At 32.2% G+C, this 27,515-nt stretch overlaps 2 protein-coding genes across 2 annotated transcripts in view; both read right to left on the bottom strand.

The window, feature by feature from the left end:
• The window catches only part of LOC145268689 (uncharacterized), a 1,072,728-nt gene that overhangs the window by 219,353 nt on the left and 825,860 nt on the right, over positions 1–27,515 (bottom strand). The window lies entirely within an intron of this gene.
• The window catches only part of LOC145268589 (obscurin-like), an 83,827-nt gene that overhangs the window by 22,360 nt on the left and 33,952 nt on the right, over positions 1–27,515 (bottom strand). Inside the window, exons 7-13 of the mRNA XM_080124037.1 lie at positions 26,080–26,346; positions 20,139–20,430; positions 17,400–17,701; positions 11,709–11,975; positions 6,640–6,906; positions 2,116–2,382; positions 1–191 (exon numbers count right to left, since the gene is read on the bottom strand). The exon at positions 1–191 is cut by the window's left edge and continues 100 nt beyond it. Coding sequence (XP_079980163.1) covers positions 1–191; positions 2,116–2,382; positions 6,640–6,906; positions 11,709–11,975; positions 17,400–17,701; positions 20,139–20,430; positions 26,080–26,346 — 1,853 coding nt within the window. The remainder of the gene's footprint in view (positions 192–2,115; positions 2,383–6,639; positions 6,907–11,708; positions 11,976–17,399; positions 17,702–20,138; positions 20,431–26,079; positions 26,347–27,515) is intronic.

The following is a 27,515-nucleotide window of genomic DNA, read 5'->3' as shown; positions in this document are numbered from 1 at the left end:
ATCTTCAATTATCAACTGATGAGATTTCTTGTCTGCAACTATTTTCACGTTTTTCTCGCTCTTCAATTCCTTGCCATTCTTTTTCCAAATAACCTTCACATTTTCTTTGTTCAATTCACAAACAAATGTGGCCTTTTCTTTCACCTTCTTTTTCAAATCGGCCAATTTCTTAGTGAATTCGGGTTTCAAATCTAGAAATACATTAATTCGAAGCCTCGCATAGAACAAAAATACAAACAAACATGAAAAGATACACATATAAAATGGAAAAAGCATTTACAAAAAGCACATAAAACATTTTAAAAAAAGCACATATATCACATGTAGAAAGTACATATATACAAAAAAAAAAGAAACAAACAATGAAAGTGCAGAATAGTTAACCAACGAGAAATCGTAAACAAAATAAAAAAAACAAATACATAAGAAGAAATTTAAGTATTTAGAAGGCAGAACAATGCAAAGGTGTGACGGATAGAATCCAACTGTAGTCTATCTATATATATCTATAAAAGTGAAATTGTGTGTGTGAACATTTCCCTACCAAACTACTCTGTCAATTTTCAGTCTATAGACTCAAGATTTGACATAAGGGGCATTGAGATTTGGGGAAATCTTTTTAATTGGTTTTCGGCCAGAAATTCGGCTGTCAGGGGGTCAAAGTTCAATGATTTGACCTTTGAAAACTCTACCAAACTCCTCCGCCAATTTTGGGTCTAAACACTTAAAATTTGAGATGTAGGTTACTTGAACATGGATTAAACTTTTTAATTTGATTAGAGCCCGAAACAATAAATGTTAAGGGGTCAAAATTGTGGTCAAAGTTTTTAAAAATTTGAACTCTGTGGTCTATACCAAATTACTCAGCCAATTTTTGGTCTAAACATTTGAAATTTTACATAAATTTCTAATTTTTAAGATCAGATATTTCTTTGATTTTTGATACTTATCGGGTGAATTTCTGTACAAAACATATCTAAGAACACTGCCAGACATATGAATTAGCTTTTTGTGAAATTAGCAAAAGATAGGCTCAGCCGTTTCGGAACCTATGAGGAAGGAAGTCTTTCACACACAAAGTAACTTTTATATGAGAGAGAGAGAGAGAAAGAGGGAGAGATGAGTTTTATATTGTCAAAGATATAATAAATACTCACCATAGTGCTATTAAAATTTATGGCTATGTTTTATTTTAAACAACAAACCGAAAAAGTGGTCAAAAAACAAGTACATAACAAAGTTCCAACGACAACAAAGATTTTCAGTTTTTAGAGCCCCGAGAATTGCTTAAAACTCGAAAATAAATAAAAACTAATGTTAGAAATACACCCAGTAAATATCACCATGACATTTATTGGGTAGATTTCTATCAGTATTTGGTTTTATATTCGAGTTTTAAGCAACTATCGTGGCAGCCTTATTGCCGCCAACTTAGTTGTTATTTTAACTTAAGGCATTACTTGCCTTTCAAACTTAATAAACGCTTTAAAATAAGTTAACTCGCCGAAAATTTATCAAGGTAGGTAGGATAGTAACTTACCTTGAATTTAGCAACATTTATTTTTTATATATTCATTTCCTGATCACCTTTTCGGCCCGTTGTTCATAGTAAAACGTACCCAAATTTACTTATTTTAAATCTAATTCGTACATTTCTAAATCTATGGTCCACCCTTGCCGGACTTTCACAAAAAAAAAAAAAAAAAAAAAAAAAACACTCTACCAGCTACAACCAATATCAACAATTTTCCCCACTCTCTATCTGTTCCTAAATCTAAATGCAGATTCCATTAACAGGGATTCTTCCTAGAACTGTCCGCCCGTGGAACACTGTTCAACTGGCTTGCTTCCCTGCCGACTACAATATCATAGTTTTCAAATCCAATGTAAACAAATTCTTGTTGAACTCTCTTCTTAAATAATCAAATTCTACCCTTTGGCGATTACTACACTACCACCTTCTATTTATTAACTTTTATCCCCGAGTGGCCTTTGGGCCGTGATAAGTGGTTACCCCAACGTGAAAAAAAGAAACAAAAAGACCTAGGCATAAAAAAAAATAAAATAAAAATAAATGTAAGATGAACGAACGATTTCTAAATCTATTTTTCTCACCTTCGACAGTGAATTTGGCCGATGTAGAAACATCGCCGGCTGTGCATGAATATTCGCCAGCATCTTCAAGAGTTGCATCTTCAATTATCAACTGATGAGATTTCTTGTCTGCAACTATTTTCACGTTTTTCTCGCTCTTCAATTCCTTGCCATTCTTTTTCCAAATAACCTTCACATTTTCTTTGTTCAATTCACAAACAAATGTGGCCTTTTCTTTCACCTTCTTTTTCAAATCGGCCAATTTCTTAGTGAATTCGGGTTTCAAATCTAGAAATATATTTTTTACTACATTTATTGAAAGCCTCACGCAGAACAAAAACACAGAAAAATCACGAGAAAGAAGATATTTAACGAAAAAACATGTAAAAAGCACATATAATCAACCAACATTTAAAAAAACACATATAATCAAGAAACAATTAAAAAGCACTTATATAAAAGATGAAACAATTAAAAAGCACATTTAAAAGAAGAAACAATTAAAAAGCACACATTTAAAAGAAGAAACATTTAAAAAGCACATGAATACTAGGAATAATAAAGGTCCAAGGATAGACCCCTGAGGCACTTCCGCATTTATAGCATATTGTTTAGATGTACGACCATCGAGGACAACCTGAATTTTTCTCTTATCTGAGAAGGATTTAATTATGTTAAGTATTCTTCCAGTGATACCGTATGATCTGATTTTCCTGAGAAGACCTTCATGCCATACCCTGTCAAAAGCCTTAGATATATCTAGAGCTACCTCTCTGCCCTCCCCTGCTTATTCAAGTGAATGATATATATGCTCAGAGATTACAGTTAGGATGTCTGCTGTGGAACATGTTTGCCTAAATCCATATCGTTGGTCAGTCAGAAGTTTAGCATCTGTAAGGTGATGGACTAGAGCTTGGTTAATTATGGACTCAAATATTTTGGCAAAAAGTGGGAGGAGGCTAATGGGGCGGTAATTTACTGGGTCAGTTCTTTCGCCAGAATTCTTGAAAACTGGTACCACAGAAGCAGTTTTCCAGCAGGCAGGAAAGCAAGATTCATTAAGGCATTTGTTGTAAAGTTTGGAGAGAACTGAAGCTACTTCGGCTGAGCACTATTTTAATAGCACAGCCGGGATGAGATCAGGTCCACATGCTTTTGAAGTGTCAATTGTTTGTAGCTTATGTCCCTGATAATAGCCCCCTACATCAAAGTGGCAATGTGCCTTGTTTGGGGTGAAAATGTAATTAAAAAAAAAAAAGAAAATATAAAAAAGCACATAAAAAAGAAACATTTAAAAAGCACATAAAAAAGAAACATTTAAAAAGCACATAAAAAAGAAACATTTAAAAAGCACATAAAAAAGAAACATTTAAAAAGCACATAAAAAAGAAACATTTAAAAAGCACGTATAAAAATAAGGACACATGTAAAAGCAGTTGTTAATCAACCCTCTAAAAAGTAAGAAACTTCAAAGTTGCTCATCATATTTAGACGGTGATTTAGAAGAGAAACATCGCATCTAACTTTCTATGATATGTGTTTTTACCGTTAACTATATGATCACTGGACCAGAAAGAATTCTAAAATATTTTTCAACTGGATAAGTATTTTATATGCTTAAACAAATTAGAGTATATGTAGAGAAATACTGACCATAATGCCCACGTATGGTATAATTAATATTAGTAGTCCATTATTTTGAATCTGAGTCACGAAACAAACAAAAAAATTAAGTACGAGAAAAAATAAATCAAATGAAGGAATAATTTCTAAGCTAATCCTTCTAGACCGAGACAATTTTCATTTTTTTTTACACACTCATTCTCCACCCGGTAAAAAAAAAATATCTAAAGTTATGGAATACATTTATAAACGTATTTTCCACCTTCGACAGGTAAATTGGCGAAAATAAATACTGACCCAACGGGTCACGAATGAACTAGTTGCGATAAAAAGTTGCAAAATTTTTAAATTTAATTTCGAAAAAAAAAAAAAAATTAAAATTAATTAGTTTCGTAAAAAAATAAAAATAAATAAATATTCTAAATACTGAATATCTGTTTTTATTATTTTTTAGCGATCTTAAGTTATGGGCGCTTATTCAGATTGGCACTAATGGCGGCAATTAGAAGTAAAAAAAAAAAAAAAAAAAAAACATACAAGTCTGCACGATGTACGTACCACGGAACAAAGATGAAATATTCCAAAAATCACGTAATTTGATCAGGTAATATCACTGAATAGGGTTTTTATGGGTAATATGAGAAAATAAGTGTCTTAGTTTTTAGTCGCAAAGTCAAGGCTGCTACTTGCTCTACAGAATTGCTGGTGGCAGCCATATTGATTTTTATTCGTTCAATGTTTACATATTTTAATTGCACATTTCTCGAGTTTAGATGGATAAAATAAATTAACTTTTAACTGAAAATGACTCTTCATGTAATAATGTTAAAGATAAGAAATATTTTTTAATGCTTATACAAACTTATTTTCTCAAATAAGCCACACACCCTATTTAATGGCGTTACCAAGCAATGTAATCCACTGGCAGCCATCTTTTTTTTCAACTGAAAAGTACTAATGCGCATACATGTTAGAAAACACTTGGTTGGCCGACAAGATCGCCCGATCTAAACCGGAGCAATTTTTTTTTTTTTTTTTGTGGGAATATTTGAAGTCAAAATTATTCATCTACCGCCTTCGATCTTTTGAAGAGTTAAAACGATTTATTCGTGCTGAAATTGCCATTTCACTCGAAATGATCAATCGAGTTATTGAAAACCCTATTTAGTGACATTACTAAAAGTTATTTGTTAGCTGTTTTTACCCCCCCCCTTCTTTTTTTCTGGTTTACTATACTGCATGATGGCCCAATTTGCATATTTTCACTTTGAAAAAAAAAAAAAAAAAAGGTTTTGAATTACATTTTTCGAGTAGTTATAAGCTTGGAAAGACAGGGGGTCGAATTAATTCACGCCTCTCATTTTGAAATGTCTATTAAAAAGTAAATAATTAATTTATGTGCCAAAGTGTTATATATCACAAATTGAAGATAAAAGATCAATAAATAATATATTCTAATTTAAAACACAAAAAAGAACAGTTTTTTTTTGGAAATTTACCTGTAAAGTCCGAAGTTTAAAACCTTTTTTTTTTAAAAAACCACGTTGTTTGTATTTTTTTTTAAACCACGTTGTTTTTATTTTTATTTTTTTAATGAAACCTTGGTCCTTGCTCCTTTAATTGAAAAAAAATTAGGATTTGAATTACATTTTTTGAGTAGTTATAAGCTTGAAAAGACAAAGGGTCGAATTATTCAATATTTTTCATGCAGTTTCTGACACACCTACCACATGACTGAGAACAGAATGCGATAAGGGCTGACGTGCCAAAATAGACTGCAAATAATGAAAAACATTCACCTAGTAATTTTGGGAAACACCAGTAAATTGCCAAAAATATTAAGTCCATCCTTAGCTGGTCTGTTTCCACAATTGTTGACATCTTCATAAATTAATATTTCAATTCAACAAACGGTAATCAATATTTTAAAGTTTATATTATTCAGCAAAATGAGAAATTATAGCTATTTTTTTTTGGGGGGGGGGGCAGTTCTCCGGCTGACGTACATGAGTGAGGCCCCCATTACCAAATAGGCACCGGCTACTATTTAGTGATATTTCATTTTTTTGTTTTATTCAAGAAAATCCAATTTTACTGCATGCCGATAGGAGGGGAAAGGTTAGTCAGTTTTTTTTAAAGATAATGTCAGAAAGAGACTGGAAACGTAAGATTTAAAACTAACAAATAGGGTTGTGACAACAGCATATTCTTTTTTATTCTTTTGACTCTTGAGTATATATCCCTTAATATCTTATATGTTTTTATATAGACTGATGTGGTTCTCAGTTGATTGACTGTGCCCTACTGTGTCGGATATATACTTGAGAGTCAAAAAAACGAAAAGAATATGCTGTTGTCACAGCCCTAGTAATCAATAACGTGTATTTTTTTTTCTTTCAGAAAATAAAATTTTCAAATTATGAAAACATTTTTTTTTTTGAAAGGAGTTTTTTTTTTTTTATAAGGATTTGAAGAATAAAATGGCTTCGGCCTTCAATTATAGGTAAAAAAAAAAAAAAATTAAAAAAAAAAAAAATTACTGGACCAATTTTTGTGAGTTTTGGAATATACCATCTTAATTCGGTGACAAGTAACTACACGATAAAAGTTTTTCTTCAATTTTGTTTATCGCTATGAGTGTCAATATGAATAAGCACCCAGTCTTGAAACGCAGTTTCGTTAACAGTTTTGCTTTTTTGCATTTAATTTCGCAACATTAGCGATGAGAGAATTACCTGCCCTTTATTTTGTGTATAAATGCGTTGCATCTTTTTTTGACGAAACATATTTTTTTAGAAGTTTTTATTTGTTTATTTTACTGAAAATATTTTCCTATTTCTTTTTTTTTTTTAAATATTTAAATATTTTTACGTGCATAAGATTTATCCAATAACGAAGAATTTCTAAATCTATTTTTCTCACCTTCAACAGTGAATTTGGCCGATGTAGAAACATCGCCGGCTGAGCATGAATATTCGCCAGCATCTTCAAGAGTTGCATCTTCAATTATCAACTGATGAGATTTCTTGTCTGCAACTATTTTCACGTTTTTCTCGCTCTTCAATTCGTTGCCATTCTTTTTCCAAATAATCTTCACATTTTCTTTGTTCAATTCACAAACAAATGTGGCCTTTTCTTTCACCTTCTTTTTCAAATCGGCCAATTTCTTAGTGAATTCGGGTTTCAAATCTAGAAATATATTTTTTACTACATTTATTGAAAGCCCACGCAGAACAAAAACACAGAAAAATCACGAGAAAGAAGATATTTAACGAAGAAACATGTAAAAAGCACATATAATCAACCAACATTTAAAAAAACACATATAATCAAGAAACAATTAAAAAGCACTTATATAAAAGATGAAACAATTAAAAAAGCACATTTAAAAGAAGAAACAATTAAAAAGCACACATTTAAAAGAAGAAACAGTTAAAAAGCACATAAAAAGAAAAAAAACATTTAAAAAGCACATGAATACTAGGAATAATAAAGGTCCAAGGATAGACCCCTGAGGCACTCCCGCATTTATATCATATTGTTTAGATGTACAACCATCGAGGACAACCTGAATTTTTCTCTTATCTGAGAAGGATTTAATTATGTTAAGTATTCTTCCAGTGATACCGTATGATCTGATTTTCCTGAGAAGACCTTCATGCCATACCCTGTCAAAAACCTTAGATATATCTAGAGCTACCTCTCTGCCCTCCCCTGCTTATTCAAGTGAATGGTATATATGCTCAGAGATTACAGTTAGGATGTCTGCTGTGGAACATGTTTGCCTAAATCCATATCGTTGGTCAGTCAGAAGTTTAGCATCTGTAAGGTGATGGACTAGAGCTTGGTTAATTATGGACTCAAATATTTTGGCAAAAAGTGGGAGGAGGCTAATGGGGCGGTAATTTACTGGCTCAGTTCTTTTACCAGAATTCTTGAAAACTGGTACCACAGAAGCAGTTTTCCAGCAGGCAGGAAAGCAAGATTCATTAAGGCATTTGTTGTAAAGTTTGGAGAGAACTGAAGCTACTTCGGCTGAGCACTATTTTAATAGCACAGCCGGGATGAGATCAGGTCCACATGCTTTTGAAGTGTCAATTGTTTGTAGCTTATGTCCCTGATAATAGCCCCCTACATCAAAGTGGCAATGTGCCTTGTTTGGGGTGAAAATGTAATTAAAAAAAAAAAAAGAAAATATAAAAAAGCACATAAAAAGAAGAAACGGGTTTGTATTACTGTACACACAGATTCGAAAAAGTTGTCAAAAAACAAATATATAACAAATAAATGTTATCAAAGGCAAGATAAGTTACTTTTCTATCAAACTGGATAATGTTTCGTGTTTTTATTCAATATAACATGTTTATTCAGCTCGAAAACCATACAGTGTTTACCGATGTATTGGAACATTCAAGATGGCGTCTTATTCTCTCTTTAACACGGTAAGTGTGGGAAAAGATGTTATAAATAAAAAACGGATAAAATACTGTTAAAAACTCGCTCAATATATGTTACCGTGACATAAGTTGACATATATTCGGCGGGTTTTTAATAGTATTTTGTATAGTTTTTCATTTATAACACTTTTTTCCATACTTACGGTGTTAAAGAGGGTGTGAGACGCCATCTTGAATTTTCGAATACATCGGTAAACACTGTACGTTTTTCGAGCTGAATAAATGTTACGTTGAATAAAAACACAAAAAATATATCCAGTTTGGCAGAAAAGTAACTTATCTTGCCTTTGATAACATTTATTTGTTATATATTTGTTTTTTGACAACTTTTTCGAATCTATGTGTACAGTAATACAAACCCAAAGAAACATTTAAAAAGCACATAGAAAGAAGAAACATTTAAAAAGCACGTATAAAAATAAGGACACATGTAAAAGCAGTTGTTAATCAACCCTCTAAAAAGTAAGAAACTTCAAAGTTGCTCATCATATTTAGACGGTGATTTAGAAGAGAAACATCGCATCTAACTTTCTATGATATGTGTTTTTACCGTTAACTATATGATCACTGGACCAGAAAGAATTCTAAAATATTTTTCAACTGGATAAGTATTTTATATGCTTAAACAAATTAGAGTATATGTAGAGAAATACTGACCATAATGCCCACGTATGGTATAATTAATATTAATAGTCCAATATTTTGAATCTGAGTCACGAAACAAAAAAAAAATTAAGTACGAGAAAAAATAAATCAAATGAAGGAATAATTTCTAAACTACTCCTTCTAGACCGAGACAATTTTCATTTTTTTTTTTTTTACACACTCATTCTCCACCCGGAAAAAAAATATCTAAAGTTATGGAATACATTTATAAACGTATTTTCCACCTTCGACAGGTAATTCGGCGAAAATAAATACTGACCCAACGGGTCACGAATGAACTAGTTGCGATAAAAAGTTGCAAAATTTTTAAATTTAATTTCGAAAAAAAAAAAAAAAAAAAAATTAAAATTAATTAGTTTCGTAAAAAAATAAAAATAAATAAATATTCTAAATACTGAATATCTGTTTTTATTATTTTTTAGCGATCTTAAGTTATGGGCGCTTATTCAGATTGGCACTTATGGCGGCAATTAAAAATTAAAAAAAAACAAAAACATACAAGTCTGCACGATGTACGTACCACGGAACAAAGATGAAATATTCCAAAAATCACGTAATTTGATCAGGTAATATCACTGAATAGGGGTTTTATGGGTAATATGAGAAAATAAGTGTCTTAGTTTTTAGTCGCAAGGTCAAGGCTGCTACTTGTTCTACAGAATTGCTGGTGGCAGCCATATTGATTTTTATTCGTTCAATGTTTACATATTTTAATTGCACATTTCTCGAGTTTAGATGGATAAAATAAATTAACTTTTAACTGAAAATGACTCTTCATGTAATAATGTTAAAGATAAGAAATATTTTTTAATTCTTATACAAACTTATTTTCTCAAATAAGCCACACACCCTATTTAATGACGTTACCAAGACCTTTATCATGCAATGTAATCCACTGGCGGCCATATTTTTTTTCAACTGAAAAGTACTAATGCGCATACATGTTAGAAAACACTTGGTTGGCCGACAAGATCGCCCGATCTATACCGAAGCGATTTTTTTTTTTTTGTGGGAATACCGCCTTCGATCTTTTGAAGAGTAAAAACGATTTATTCGTGCTGAAATTGCCATTTCACTCGAAATGATCAATCGAGTTATTGAAAACCCTATTTAGTGACATTACTAAAAGTTATTTGTTAGCTGTTTTTACCCCCCCTTCTTTTTTTCTGGTTTACTATACTGCATGATGGCCTAATTTGCATATTTTCACTTTGAAAAAAAAAAAAATAGGGTTTGAATTACATTTTTCGAGTAGTTATAAGCTTGGAAAGACAGGGGGTCGAATTAATTCACGCCCCCTCCCCATTTTGAAATGTCTATTAAAAAGTAAATAATTAATTTATGTGCCAAAGTGTTATATATCACAAATTGAAGATAACAGATCAATAAATAATATATTCTAATTTAAAACACAAAAAAAGAACAGTTTTTTGGAAATTTACCTGTAAAGTCCGAAGTTTAAAACCTTTTTTTTTTTTAAAACCACGTTGTTTGTATTTTTTTTTTTTAAACCACGTTGTTTTTTTTTTTGTTTTTTTAAATGAAACCTTGGTCCTTGCTCCTTTAATTGAAAAAAAAATTAGGATTTGAATTACATTTTTCGAGTAGTTATAAGCTTGAAAAGACAAAGGGTCGAATTATTCAATATTTTTCATGCAGTTTCTGACACACCTACCACATAACTGAGAACAGAATGCGATAAGGGCTGACGTGCCAAAATAGACTGCAAATAATGAAAAACATTCACCTAGTAATTTTGGGAAACACCAGTAAATTGCCAAAAATATTAAGTCCATCCTTAGCTGGTCTGTTTCCACAATTGTTGACATCTTCATAGATCAAAATTTCAATTCAACAAACGGTAATCAATATTTTAAAGTTTATATTATTCAGCAAAATGAGAAATTATAGCTATTTTGGGGAGGGGCATTCCTCCGGCTGACGTACATGAGTGAGGCCCCCATTACCAAATAGGCACCGGCTACTATTTAGTGATATTTCATTTTTTTGTTTTATTCAAGAAAATCCAATTTTACTGCATGCCGATAGGAGGGGAAAGGTTAGTCAGTTTTTTTTAAAGATAATGTCGGAAAGAGACTGGAAACGTAAGATTTAAAACTGACCAATAGGGTTGTGACAACAGCATATTCTTTTTATTCTTTTGACTCTTGAGTATATATCCCTTAATATCTTATATGTTTTTATATAGACTGATGTGGTTCTCAGTTGATTGACTGTGCCCTACTGTGTCGGATATATACTTGAGAGTCAAAAAAACGAAAAGAATATGCTGTTGTCACAGCCCTAGTAATCAATAACGTGTATTTTTTTCTCTTTCAGAAAATAAAATTTTCAAATTATGAAAACATTTTTTTTTTTTGAAAGGAGTTTTTTTTTTTTTATAAGGATTTGAAGAATAAAATGGCTTCGGCCTTCAATTATAGGTAAAAAAAAAAAAAAAAAAAAAAAAAAAAAAAAAAAATTACTGGACCAATTTTTGTGAGTTTTGGAATATACCATCTTAATTCGGTGACAAGTAACTACACGATAAAAGTTTTTCTTCAATTTTGTTTATCGCTATGAGTGTCAATATGAATAAGCACCCAGTCTTGAAACGCAGTTTCGTTAACAGTTTTGCTTTTTTGTATTTAATTTCGCAACATTAGCGATGAGAGAGTTACCTGCCCTTTATTTTGTGTATAAATGCGTTGCATCTTTTTTTGACGAAACATATTTTTTTAGAAGTTTTTATTTGTTTATTTTACTGAAAATATTTTCCTATTTTTTTTTTTTTTTTAAATATTTAAATATTTTTACGTGCATAAGATTTATCCAATAACGAAAAATTTCTAAATCTATTTTTCTCACCTTCAACAGTGAATTTGGCCGATGTAGAAACATCGCCGGCTGAGCATGAATATTCGCCAGCATCTTCAAGAGTTGCATCTTCAATTATCAACTGATGAGATTTCTTGTCTGCAACTATTTTCACGTTTTTCTCGCTCTTCAATTCCTTGCCATTCTTTTTCCAAATAACCTTCACATTTTCTTTGTTCAATTCACAAACAAATGTGGCCTTTTCTTTCACCTTCTTTTTCAAATCGGCCAATTTCTTAGTGAATTCGGGTTTCAAATCTAGAAATATATTTTTTACTACATTTATTGAAAGCCCACGCAGAACAAAAACACAGAAAAATCACGAGAAAGAAGATATTTAACGAAGAAACATGTAAAAAGCACATATAATCAACCAACATTTAAAAAAACACATATAATCAAGAAACAATTAAAAAGCACTTATATAAAAGATGAAACAATTAAAAAACACATTTTAAAGAAGAAACAATTAAAAAGTACACATTTAAAAGAAGAAACATTTAAAAAGCACATGAATACTAGGAATAATAAAGGTCCAAAGATAGACCCCTGAGGCACTCCCGCATTTATATCATATTGTTTAGATGTACGACCATCGAGGACAACCTGAATTTTTCTCTTATCTAAGAAGGATTTAATTATGTTAAGTATTCTTCCAGTGATACCGTATGATCTGATTTTCCTGAGAAGACCTTCATGCCATACCCTGTCAAAAGCCTTAGATATATCTAGAGCTACCGCTCCCACATAGAACAAAAACACACACACAAAAAAATCATGGGAAAGATACACATAGAAAGGCACCTGTGCACTAGTGCGAAGGTACAACCTTTTTTGGTTTTCAGTTGAGATATTTGGAGAGCGCATTGCAGGGACAGACAAGCGGGTTATGGTTAAAAATTCAATACGTAAAGTTAAGATGCCAAAATTGGACTCGGTTTACCTAAATATGGAATGGAAGTCACTAAACATGAAACGAAAAACGAAACCATATTGAACCATTTCTTGTTTTATAATAAAAAATGTTTTAAAAATAATAAATTTTTATTTTGTACATTTCTATTAAGATTTTCTTTGGTCCCCGACAAAAGAAGGGTAGACCTGTAAACTCACCCTCTTCCGTTTGTCTGTCCGCACTTTTCTCAATAACTTTGTCTTGGAATTTTTTGGAATTTTGCACAAACATTAAGCATGATATGAGTAAAAAAGTAACAGAACAGATTTTCCGGGAAAACTTCAGTTGCCCCCCACCCTAGGTGTGCCTTTTGGGTTAAATTGGCTAAAATTGAGACTTTTGTGCTTATTAAAAAAAAATTGATGCCTTGGATTTTTATAAAACTTTTTGAAAAGTTGTAACTAACTGATTTCTATATAATTTTGTTTGTCTATACTTCACGATAACTCTTGGGTGTGCCCCAGGGTCTCTTTTAGGGCTAATAAAAACACTCCATTTTTGGGACTATTTTACTATATTTGTCCAAAATTTTCTGTGTATGTTTATTTAGCAGTTTTGCATGGTGCTGAACTCAAATTTTAATATGTTAAGGCCTTGGAGACATTTTGGGGCTAAATGTGGGGAGGGAGCAATGATGTTAAGGCCTAAAACTACACTGTTCATTTCCACCAGGTTTTAACGTCACCTGGGGACTTTTGGGGCTAAATGGCGGGGAGGGGGGCAAAATGTTTTTTATGCCTCGTTCACTGTGCACTTTCGCGGGACCATGTACGCTTAACTTGTTAATATTGAAAATATTCATATGAAAATATTTTATTTCATAAAAGTAATTTAAACTTTCATAGTTTACATTTCCATGAATAATTTTCTAAATATTTAAATATATTCATATGGAAATAATTTAAAATTTTCACAAATTTTTATCACAAAATTTTGTCTAAAATTACGAATCATCAAACAGAATAGCTTTCTTCAATTAAATTACGAAACCGAAATATTTTTTTGATAATACAATAAGTGCTAATAAAACAAATTTTCATACATTATTTGACAAAATTTTGTGATAAAACTTGTAAAAAAACAAATATATTATTTCAAAAAGATATTATTTATAAAAATGTAAATAATAAAAATTCTCATTAATTTTCTTTTCGTGATAACACAAGCGTTTGACTTCCATTCGAGTCCACTTCCGGCGTCTTTAACTTTGCATACTGAAATTTTGTGACAGAACCGACAAGCGTACATCAGGGGCAGATAACTCTATTTTATATTTATAACTTTCTAATATTTACTTTAATTTAATAAATGTGCCACAAAAACTTTCTCAAAAAAAAAAAAAAAAACACGCATTCGAAAATTTCAGAATTTTGGCTTTGTTACAAAAAAAAAAAAAAAAAATTTTTAATATCTAATTTGTGTTTAAAAAACTGTATTTTGTGTTATTATAAATTTCTTAAATCTATTTTAAAAACAAAAGCACGTATTTATTGTTGTAAGATTTTCGATTCGATCCTGAAATTGCATTTGTCTGCCCCTGCTACGCACTTTTCAAATATCCCAACTGAAAACCCCCAAAAATTGTACCTTCGCACTAGTGCACATATGCCCAGAGAAACAAAGACACATTTAAAATGCACATATATAAAAGAAGGAACATTTGAAAAGAAAACAGAAGATACATTCAAAAACTACATACGAAGGTATGTTCAATAAGTTTCCAGACTTTTTTTTCGTATGGGCACTTTTATCGATATTACACACATGAAACTCTAGTCCCCTTCGAAGTAATCTCCTCCGGCTGCAATGCACTTGTTATACGATTCCAACAACTTCTGAGCTCCAATCCCTGGTCCCCCCTCGCCAATCTTTCACGAAAAACACCATTCTAGCTGAAACCACTGCCAATAATTTTCCCTACTCTTTATCTGTGCCTAAATCAAACCATAAATTCCATGAACAAAGTTTCTTTCTTAGAAGTGCACGCCTGCTGTGGAACTCTGTTCCGTTTGCCTGTTTCCCAACTGACTACAACTTGGATGTCTTCAAGTCCAACATAAACAAATTCCTGATAAATTGTCTTACTTAAGGGGGCGGTTTATCAAATCTCCATTACTAACGATTACTACGATATTATCCCATTGATTACTGTACCTGCAATAACCCTTATCCCCGAGTGGCCTCTGGGCCTTGATGAGTGGTGACTACCATGTAAAAAAAAAAAAAAAAAGACTCCAGTAGCTCCTTCTCCCTAAAAAAATGTCCTCATAATGTGCATCTCAGGTAGCTTCTGGCAACCAAGTCCAGCACCTGGCCTTCTCGTATGGCTTAGCTACTAAGCCCTGCAAAACTTTAACTGGAAGATGGGGCAAAGGCGGTTCACTGGTGCCTTAAAACCAGTCACTTCAGGCTTTGAATGGTTACTCACCTAGGGGAAGGCAACTCTGATACAAAACCCCGTTGCCTTGCTGGATCACCCTATCAGGAGAAAGGCTAAGGGAGTAAACACAACAGAAAATCCAGAAACAGAGTCCCTAAGGCGGCCTGTCATCACCGGCAACTCTTGTGGCGCAGTTAGAGCCAAGCTGTATCAATTGACTTTCCCTAGGATCATTTGGCTTCATGGAACATGGGGGACTGCTGCACGGGACCAGCTATCCTCCCATATCATCCTGCTCAGGCTGGACCATCGTCTCCCGTTTGTTGCCAACAAACAACAAACAAATTATTTTAATTAAAAATTTAATTTAAATGATTAAACGCTCATATAAGGGAGACAACTCTATGCCCTTTATTTTCATTATTTAAAAAAAAAAACTAGCATAAATTGTTTTTTATTTAGGAGCAAAGTGTAGTCTTATTTTCTACATTAATTGGAAGCCTCACATAGAAAAAAAAAAAACAAACAAACAGGAGAAAGAAGAACATGTAAAAAAGACGGAAGAAATAGAAAAGAGAGTATATTATGACAGCACAATATATTCTGATACTGCGATATCCTTTGACTTTGAAATCCTTGTAAATACGTGATCATAAACCAACGTCATTGTTAAAAAATTTAAAAAATATACGAGGGTCGCTTCGAATGTAAAGCCTCCAATTGTTTTGACTGAAAAAGTTATAACAAATTCCTGATAAATCGCCCCCTTAAGTAAGACACTTTATCAAATCGCCAATACTAACGATTACTTCGATATTATCCCATTGATTACTGTACACGCAATAACCCTTATCCCCGAGTGGCTTCCGGGCCTTGATAGGTGGTGACATCCATGTAAAAAAAAAAAAAAAAAAAAAAAATTATTTTAATTAAAAATTTAATTTAAATGTTTAAACGCTCATATAAGGGAGATAACTCTATGACCTTTGTTTTATTATAAAAAAAAAAGACTAGCATAAAATGGCTTTTTATCTAGGAGCAAAGTGTATTATCTTTTAATTTCTACATTAACTGGAAGCCTCACATAGAAAAAAAAACAGGAGAAAGAAGCACATATAAAAAAGACAGAAGAAAATAGGAAAGAGAGTATATTATGACAGCACAATATATTCTGATACTGTGAAATCCTTTGACTTTTAAATCCTTGTAAATACGTGATCATAAACCCAATGTCACTGTTAAGAAATTTTTAAAAAAATATACGAGGGTCGCTCCAGATGTAAAGCCTCCGATTTTTTGGACTTAAAAAGTTATAACAAATACCGATACAATTAGTAAAAGTTATTTTTATGAGTTTATTATTTTAAATCTAACTTCAAGAAAAAAAAAATGGAAACAAAAAAAAAAATGAGAAAAGTAAAAAGTAGTTTAATATTGTGATCCGATAATCAGCTTCATGATCGTGGTACGATAAAATAACACAAGACGAGTACTTGATCTTTGTGTGTTAGTGTATGTGTGAGCGTGCGTGTGGGTGTATGTCAGTGTGTATGTGTATGAGTGAATGTATGCGTGTTAGTGTGTATGTGTATTGATGTATGTGTGTGAGTCTGTGTTTGTGTGTGTGTGTGTGTGTGTGTGTGTGTGTGTGTGTTAGTGCGTGGGTGTATGTGTCACGTAACACAGAAAGAGTAACTACAAATATTGTCTGTCCCTAGCTTGTGTCAGTTTCCAGCGATTTTATCCGACAGCTTGATCTACTCTCGCAAGACTTCGACTCCACTCTTTCTGATCGAAAATGATCTGGCAATTATTCTAAACTAGACACTGTCCTTAACTGTCGTAAACTCAAGACTGTCGTAAAACTCATTTGTATTCCTGAAACTGTAAACTAATTGTAAATATATTAGTGGGGCAGGTTACCTCAATATTCCATAAGAATCTTTCACTTAGTGATACAAACCCCAAAATTGGCACAAATGACGCTCAGAGCATACATCATACATTTTAAGAAAAGAACGTTAGCCATCATAAATTCAAGATGGCTGCAGAAACAAACCTGACAAATTTCAATTTTGGCTGCAAGTGAAAGATTGTTTCAGCAATCTGCCCAACTAATTGACCTCTATTGTTCTTTTTGTTTCAATCCCTGCTACACTTTGATTAACAATCCTATTTTAACTACTTTTGTGTGCCATGGTAAATAACTTCCTATAGTTTTGTTGTGATGATAAACTTATTTCCTTTTTTTTTTGTTATATTTTGTGGAACTTTTTTTTATTACCTACTAATAAGGCAATATTATAACAATGTGACTGAACAATTTCCAAATATATTTTCTCCTCACCTTCGACAGTGAATTTGGCCGATGTAGAAACATCGCCGGCTGTGCATGAATATTCGCCAGCATCTTCAAGAGTTGCATCTTCAATTATCAACTGATGAGATTTCTTGTCTGCAACTATTTTCACGTTTTTCTCGCTCTTCAATTCGTTGCCATTCTTTTTCCAAATAACCTTCACATTTTCTTTGTTCAATTCACAAACAAATGTGGCCTTTTCTTTCACCTTCTTTTTCAAATCGGCCAATTTCTTAGTGAATTCGGGTTTCAAATCTAGAAATATATTTGTTACTACATTTATTGAAAGCCTCACGCAGAACAAAAAAAAAACACAGAAAAAAAAAACATGAGAAAGACACATATAGAAACGAAGAAACTTTTAAAATGCACATATATAAAAAGAAGAAACTTTTAAAATGCACATATATAAAAAGAAGAAACTTTTAAAATGCACATATATAAAAAGAAGAAACATTTAAAAAGCAAATAGCAAAAAAGGAAAGTACATTCAAAAACACATATATAGCTAGAAACATTCTAAAAACAGATATATAAATGAAGAAACATTCAAAAAGCACATATAAGAATGAAGAAACATTTAAAAAGCACATATAAGAATGAAGAAACATTTAAAACGCCTATATAAGAATTAAAAAAACTAGTGATAGGACGATTCCAATATTTTCCCCGATTCTGATACAATTTCACATTCCAATTCCGATTGTTTATAAATATTTAATTATAAAATTGTTATTTATTCCCGATTACCGTAAAAAAAAAACGTGTCTAATGTGCAGAGATTTTCTCCAAGTGTAAAAACACACTTTTTAGTGTTGATCTATAGATTTCAGTTTTATTGATATTTTAAAATCAATAAATATTGATTATTTTATCATTACTGCCAGCAGTGGAAGATTTTGTGTTAAACAGAATCAAATAAAAAAACACAATAAAAAGAATCGTTCCTGGCATTTGTAAATAGACATAAATTTTTCCGATTCCGATACCTGTAAAAGTTCTAATTTTTTTCCGATTCCTGATTTTGATTAATCGTCTCAACACTAGCAGAAATATTTAAAAAGCAAATCCAAAAATGAAGAAACATATAAAAAGCACATTTAAGAATAAAGAAATATTTGAAAAGCACATGTACGAATGAAGAAACATTTATAAAGTATGCACAGGGATGAAGAAACATTAAAAAGGCATATGTAAGAATCAAGAAACATTTAAAAAGCACACATAGGAATGAGAAAGCATTTTTAAAAAACATACAAGAATGAAGAAACATTTATAAAGCACACATAGGAATGATGAAACATTTAAAAAGCACACATAGGAATGAAGAAACATTTAAAAAGCACACATAGGAATGAAGAAACATTTAAAAAGCACACATAGAAAAGAAGAAACATTTAAAAAGCACACATAGGAATGAAGAAACATTTAAAAAGCACATACAAGAATGAAGAAACATTTAAAAACACACATAGGAATGAAGAAACATTTATAAAGTGCACATAAGAATGAAGAAACAGTTAAAAGCACAGATATGAATGAGGAAACATTTTAAAAGCACACATACGAATGAAGAAACATTTAAAGAGCACACATAGAAAGGAAGAAACATTTAAAAAGCACACATAGAAAAGAAGAAACATTTAAAAAGCACACATAGGAATGAAGAAACATTTAAAAAGCACATACAAGAATGAAGAAACATTTAAAAAGCACATATAAGGATGAAGAAGCATTTAAAAGCACACATACTTTGCTCGTCACATTTTGACGATTATTTATAAAGATGAACGTTTATTACGTCACATTTCTATGATATTTATTTTCAGTCTTAACTTTATGACATCTTAATCATAACATCTAAAAAGCGCATAGCAAGAACTTGAAATTTCTTCATTACATTTTTACGGCGATTCGGACGATAAATATTTCTTATGCCACATCTAATTTTTTGGTATATGCATTTTCCAATACTATATACTAGTGTTGGGACGATTTATTGAAATCGGAATTGGGAATCGGAATTTTGAGGGTATCAGAATATGTATCAGAATCGGAAAAAGTTGTGCCGATTTTCCGATGCCAAAAACGATTCCTTTAATTTTTTTTCTTTGATTTTGCATAAAAGAAATACTTCCACTGCTAGTAGTAATGGTAAAAGGATGCATATTTATTGATTTTAAACTACCAATAAAATCCACAGATCACCTCCCAAACAATAAATACTGACCCAACGGGTCACGGATGGTCTATTTACTATTGAAGGTTACTAGTTTTAATTTATTCCCTGAAACAAAATAAGAATAAATTAGTTACACGAAAAAAATTTTTTTTTGTCTATTCTAAATACCGAACAATTTCTAAATCCTATTTTTTCTCACCTTCGTATTGCCTGCACTGAGGATTGAACCTTCAACCACGAAAAAAAGTGTCATTTACAACTGAATATTACCTAGTACTTTATCTGTTACGCTATAAATTATTTAAAACCCACTCATGTAGAAGAGGAAAATAAACTAAACTGACTGAATTATTTCTAAATTTATTTACCACCTTCGACAGGTAATATAATGAGCAAAATACTGGCTCAACGGGTCACGAATATTCCAGAGACCATGAAAAAAAATAACATATTTTAATCTAATTTCTGAAAAAACATAATAAATAAACCAGAAAAAAAAATTAAGCATTTAGAATTTTTTTTAAAATATCCGAAATATATCTAACAAATTTCTAAATCCATTTTTCTCACCTTCCACAGTGAATTTGGCCGATGTAGAAACATCGCCGGCTGTGCATGAATATTCGCCAGCATCTTCAAGGGTAACTCCATCAATTATCAACTGATGAGATTTCTTGTCTGCAACTATTTTCACGTTTTTCTCGCTCTTCAATTCGTTGCCATTCTTTTTCCAAATAACCTTCACATTTTCTTTGTTCAATTCACAAACAAATGTGGCCTTTTCTTTCACCTTCTTTTTCAAATCGGCCAATTTCTTAGTGAATTCGGGTTTCAAATCTAGAAATATATTTGTTGCTACATTTATTGGAAGTTTCGCACATAGAACAAGAAAACAAACAACAAAGATGATAGACGAAAAAAGTAACACACGAATTAAGAGGGAGGAAAACACAAACACACACATAGAAAAAAAAAAATAGAAAGTGGAAGAAGAAACAAAGGTCTATTATGACATCACAATGCAATCCGACGTTGTGAAATCCTTTTACTTTGCGATACTTGTAAAAAAATGATGATCAACCGATGTTAAATAACAATTAATATTTAATAATATTTATAAAAATACTGACTCAACGAGTCACAAGTTTTCTCTTAACTACTCAACTTTATTTATGTCTATAATGTTAAAAAGTTGTATTTTGTAAATCTGAATCTCCTGATTATATCCACTGCAATTACTGCCTTCCGTAGTTGTTGTTGTCTGTCGGAAGGCAGTAATTGCAGTGGATGCAGTCAGGAGATTCAGAGTTCCTATCCCGTGACGGTTAGCACCTGACGAAGGCCAGGGGAGTAGTTGGCCGAAACGTCGTGAAACAATATCTAAGAAAGATGAGGATAATAGTTTGCAATAAATCAACTTAATAAATAATACTCATCTCAATAATGAATTCCAATTAAATAATATTTGTATTTTGTAGTTCGTCTGTTTATATGCGAATAGAAACATGCCATTGGTTGACAAAAACAGAATAGGCCGAATACTCTGCACTAAGGCTGTAGTTTGTATAATGTTAATATACAAATATATAAATAACCTATATATATAAAAGCGAAAATGTATGTATGTGTGTTCGCTTTTTCTGTGTGTTTACAAAAGGCTTCTTTCAGAAAAGCGGTCGATCGCTTCACAACTTTTTAAAACTTTTTACATCACATATAAATCGTAATATCTCACAGTTTACAACGAAGCTCGCCTGTCTATTTAATTTGCTCGATTTCGGGAAGATAAATATTCAACATTTGTCGCTCGCCGCATGTGGGTTAGTCTTTTTCCTATAACATCTTGGGGGAGGGAAAAAAGCGTTCAGCAGTAAATGAATAAAAATCCCGCAGTCAAACTTGGCTTCATTAACTCATTAAAATGTGCACCTGCTAAATCCAAGTAATTAAATAAATTCAAACGTGTTTCTGTTAGCATCTCGTGGTGGGGCAATGGTTAACGTCGCACGTTTTTTTTTTCACACTTTAATTTACAACTTTGCCTCAAGGGTTCGGGTTCGATCCTCATACTTACTTTTTTTTACCCCCCCCCCCACACACACCTCCAAACACCCGGGCAACGCCGGGTACCTCTCGTTAGTCTATAAATATAAAAGCGAAAATGTATGTATGTTTGTATGTGTGTTCGCTTTTTCTGTATGTCTACAAAAGGCTTTTTTTCAGAGAAGCGGTCGCTCGCTTCACAACTTTTGAAAACTTTTTATATCACATATAAATCGTAATATTTCACAGTTAACAACGAAGCTCGCCTGCCTACGTAATTTGCTCGATTTCAGGAAGATAAATATTCAACATTTGTCGCTCGCCGCATGTGGGTTAGTCTTTTTCCTATAACATTTTGGGAAAATAAAAATAAAAAAAGCGTTCCACAGTAAATGAAATACTATCCCGCAGTCAAACTTGACCTCATTAACTTATTAAAACGGGCACCTGCCAAATCCAAGTAATTAAACAAATTCAAACGTGTTTCCGTTAGCTTCTCGCGGTGGGGCAATCGTTAACGTCACACTTTTTTTTCACACTTTAATTTACAACTTTGCCTCAACGGTTCGGGTTCGATCCTCATACTTATTTTTGTTTTTTACCCCGCCACCCCCGGAGTTTCCACACACACCTCCAAACACCCGGGCAACGTCGGGTACCCCTCGCTAGTATAATATATAAAAAGCAATATTTCTGTCTGTCTGTCTCCATATTTTCAAACTATTACTTCCAAAACTAAAAGTCATAGAACGGCGCTAGGGGGGCCTCAAATGATTGGATTTTTACGGACCGTTCTTCCATGGGTCTTTTGCCAGTTAAAATTGTTTTTTTTTTTTAGGGGGTCAAAGTGGGTTAAAATTGAAAAAAAAATCGTTATACATTTTGTACATTCATCTTAGTTTATTTTTGATTTTTAATCAGTTCATCTGCGTGTCACTTTGGTACAGTGGTAACGTCACCAGCTTTGAATGCTACAGTTTTGATTTAGATTCTAGCTGATGATACCTAAATACTTTTTTAAAAAAACTTTTTAAAGCACAACTCTATAATAACATACGAAATAAGAACAAATTAAAATATCATATTTAAGCGTATTTTACGCCCGGGCAAAACCGGGAACCTCCCTTGCTAGTACTACATATAGCATATACTGACTCAATGATCTTTATACAATTAAATCTGTGTAGAGTTTTTTGGTATTTGTATGTTTGTACATAATTACAGGTTGTCCAAAAAATCACTGAAGGGTTGAAAATCTTTGTCATTTTACCATTAATTAATTATTTTTTATCTCTATTTCAGATATTTTGCAGATAATGTTTTGAAAAATTAATTATGAATAATTATAGCATTGAACAACGTACGCAAGTTGTAAAATTGTTTTGCCAAAATCAGGGGTCAATTGTTTTAATTCAAAGAGATTATCGACGGCATTTTCATGTAAGTGATAGCCCAAGTCACATCTTAAAGAAAGAGTCTATGTTAAAAGACCACAAATTTTACAAGAATTGAAAGAAAACATCAGGAACGAAATAAGGAAGTTAAATCGCAATCCAGAGATTCTGCAATCTGTCATGAATAATGTTTTGCAAAGAGCACAAATATACGAAGCTGAAAATGGGCAACATTTAAAAGATGTTATTTTTAATAAATAAAAATTGTTTGAATTTTGCATTTTTTTTATTTCCCAATGTCTTAGTCGGATTGTGTGAAAATTACAGAAAAATATCATCAAAAATAAAGAATCTATTTAAGTTCAAAATACTTCAGTGCCTTTTTGGACATCCTGTAGAGGCATGTGAAATGTTGACAAAGAAAGGAATTGGACAGGTACATTAAATTAAAGCAGTAGGTTTGACGATGTTAATACCCGAGTTCGAATATATAACTAAGTTTTAAAGATTTTTTTACTATACATGTTATATAGCTGGTAGGTGTGTGTGTGTCTTGTATATATATATATACGTGTGTGAATTGGTGTATCGTCCAATGGTGTAATATATATATATATATATATATATATATATATATATATATATATATATATATATATATATATAAAATGAGAATATGTGTGTATGTGAGGACACTTCTCAACCTATATACTCAACGAACTTTGGATCTACAGAATTGAAATTTGGGATATAGGGTATTCAAACGTGTAAAAAACTTTTAATCGGTTTTCATCTGGAAAAAGAGAATATAACTACGTTTTAAAGATTTTTTTACTATACATGTTATATAGCCAGTAGGTGTGTGTGTGTGTGTGTGATTGTGTCTTGTATATATATACACGTATGTGAATTGGCGTATTGTCCAATGGTGTAAAATCTATCTATCTATATATATATATATATATATATATATAAAATGAGAATGTGTGTGTGAGGACACTTCTCAACCTATATACTCCACGAACTTTGGATCTACAGAATTGAAATTTGGGATACAGGGTATTCAAACGTGTAAAAAAATTTTAATCGGTTTTCATCTGGAAAAAGAGAGTTGCTAAGGGGTAAAACTTGAAAATTGATACTCGAGGGTCATCAAATTTTCAGCTGTATGTCAACTGTTTCATGAATGCGCATGCATGAATCATTCACATAACAGATTTCTTATGTTAAGAATAAGAAGGTTTAAATACTCTTTGCAGATATCGTGTCGAGCTGGCCTAATGGTTATCATATTGACTCACTGTCTTTAAGTTTTGGTTTCGATCTCAGGGCATTTTTTTTTTTACTTATACGAAGTGAACTGTTAAAAAACATAATACTTGCATGTACATATCTCTGTATCTTTCTGTTTTTTTCTTTTTTTACTTTATTTGTTTTAAGGAATTTAATGTGACAGTTGATACCGGGCAACGCCAGGTACCGCTTCTAGTGTTCTATTTTTGTATGTGTGCGAAATGTTCATTGTGTCCTGCAGGTATATAAAATGCACATTGTGTGTGCGGCCACTTCTTCACAGATACACAAACGTGACACATAAACTTTCATAGACAGCTTTTTTACAATCAAATGATAACAATATGTCTGCTTGTCTCAAACCAAAAGAATCACATACCTTCTTAGTTATCCAAACCATGAAAGGATGCCATAAAAATGAGTTAGATTTCACAGTCTTTATTCGTTTATGGCTTTTCTTCTTAGAGTTTGGCACGCTGAGTCTCTTTCTACATTTTCACCTGTTCCTCTATTTGCTTTGAACAGGGTCGTTCACACATCTTTTTGTAACATGTTTCTCACCAACTTAGTTTTCTTTCTGCTAACTAACTTTCACGTCAGCAAAGCAGACAAAATCACATGTCGTTCATGTAAGCTAAAATATGTTTACTTCTAACCAATTTCCACAGCTACACTGAAAATTCTGAAATCAACTTTGTTTATTTTATTTAGTTAGGAATTTAAACTTTCCAAACTGTAAATACACACTTTCACAAATAAAAGCGTTTTATTTTTTGATAATAATAATAATAATAATAATAATAATAATAATAATAATAATAATAATAATAACAGACCAGATTACTCGGTGTTGTCCAGTCAGTATCTAACAGTTGAGTTTAAGAAAATTAACATTACACAGTAACATAAAAAAATTACATAATTATATGGCCAAAATATTGGGTATTTGGGTCGCAGATGCCGAGAAATCAATATTTTGCACCTGGATTATCAAATCTGCCAAATAGTCATTGGCGTGGGAAATTATACACTTAACATCTTAATACCTGGACTGCTACTAAAAAGTCATCGACACGGAAAATTATTCACTAGACATCTTAATACCTAGGTTGTGAGTACCGAAGATTGTTTTGACATAAGCTTGCTCCTGTAGAAAAATAATAGTTATCAAATATACTAAAAAGTCACTGGCATGCGGAATTATGCGACTAACATTTTAATACCTAGGCTGTGAATATCGAAGATGGTTTTGAGAAGCTTGCACATGTGGAAAAATAATAATTGTCAAATGTATCAAAAAGTCATTGGTACAGGAAATTATGCTCTTAATATCTTCATACCTTGATTGTGAGAACTAAAAGATCGTTTTGACATAAGCTTGAATCTGTTGAATAATAATTATCAAATGTACTAATAAGTCATTGGCACGAGAAATTATACCTCTGATAAATATCGATAATTGATAAGCGAACACATTGAAGAAAGAATAGTCCGATTTTGATTAAAGTTAACATCCTCATACAACCTAACATCACGTGCATTTAACAAGTCTTATCACCGAACAAGTAGAAAGGCCTGGCATATAAAAACAACAGTGAATATAAATAGTGACACAAAGGGTCACGAATCGTCTAGTTCCTATTGAAATTTACTATTTTTTTTAAAATTTATTCCCTGAAAAAAATTAAGAATAAATCAGTAAATTTTTTTTTAGATATTCTAAACGTCGAACAATTTCGAAATCTACATTTCTCACCTTCGACAGTGAATTTAGCCGATGTAGAAACATCGCCAGCTGAGCATGAATATTCGCCAGCATCTTCAAGAGTTGCATCGTCAATTATCAACTGATGAGATTTCTTGTCTGCAACTATTTTCACGTTTTTCTCGCTCTTCAATTCCTTGCCATTCTTTTTCCAAATAACCTTCACATTTTCTTTGTTCAATTCACAAACAAATGTGGCCTTTTCTTTCACCTTCTTTTTCAGATCGGCCAATTTCTTAGTGAATTCGGGTTTCAAATCTAGAAATATATTTTTTACTACATTTATTGGAAGTTTCGCACATAGAACAAGAAAACAAACAACAAAGATGATAGAAGAAAAATGTAACACACGAATTAAGAGGGGGAAAACACACACACATAAAAAAAATAGAAAGTGGAAGAAGAAAGAAGGTCTATTATGACATCACAATGTAATCTGACGTTGCGAAATCCTTTTACTTTGCGATACTTGTAAAATCATGGTTATCAACCAATGTTTAATAACAATATTTAATAATATATATAAAAATACTGACGTATTTTACGCTCGGGCAAAACCGGGAACCTCCCTTGCTAGTACTACATATAGCATATGCTGACTCAACGTCTTTATACAATTAAATCTTTGTAGAGTTTTTTGGTATTTGTATGTTTGTACATATCTCCACCCACGCCTACCTGAATCTGTTACCCCCGCACACACAATACAATCTAATGTATTTTAATCTTCAAAACTGAAATATTGTTAATACCCGTCTCCCTCCCACTTATTATCTCCTATCCCCCTTTTTTTCTTCGTATTTATTCTAAAACGCTTCTGCCTGATACTAACAACCATTTCTGTAAGGTCTGACGAGACTGTTGTATCGTAAACATGGTCCAACATCCGAAACATATGTAACCAAACAGATAAAACGGTAATAAAAAATAAAACACATATTTGCTCTGCAATAGTATTGAGCACTCTCTTCAGGTTTTTACTAATTACCAGTTTTAACAACACGCACACACACACACATATATATACAGGGTGTCCACAAAGTCTGGCTACTTAATGTAGCCAGACTTTGTGGACACCCTGTAGATTATACAGCCAGACTTTGTGGACACCCTTTAGATTATCTATCCAGACTTTATGGGCACCCTGTAGATTATGCAGCCAGACTTTATGGACACCCTGTAAATTATGCAGCCAGACATTATGGACACCCTGTAAATTATGCAGCCAGACTTTGTGGGCACCCTGTAGATTATGCAGCCAGACTTTATGGGCACCCTGTAGATTATGCAGCCAGACTTTATGGGCACCCTGTAGATTATGCAGCCAGACTTTATGGGCACCCTGTAGATTATGCAGCCAGACTTTATGGGCACCCTGTAGATTATGCAGCCAGACTTTGTGGCCACTCTGTGTATATATATATATG

Source organism: Euprymna scolopes, chromosome 44 (assembly GCF_053919585.1).
Source record: "Euprymna scolopes isolate OS-2025 chromosome 44, ASM5391958v1, whole genome shotgun sequence".
NCBI classification, from domain to species: Eukaryota; Metazoa; Mollusca; class Cephalopoda; order Sepiida; family Sepiolidae; genus Euprymna; species Euprymna scolopes.
This window is presented reverse-complemented; position numbering and strand designations above follow the sequence as displayed.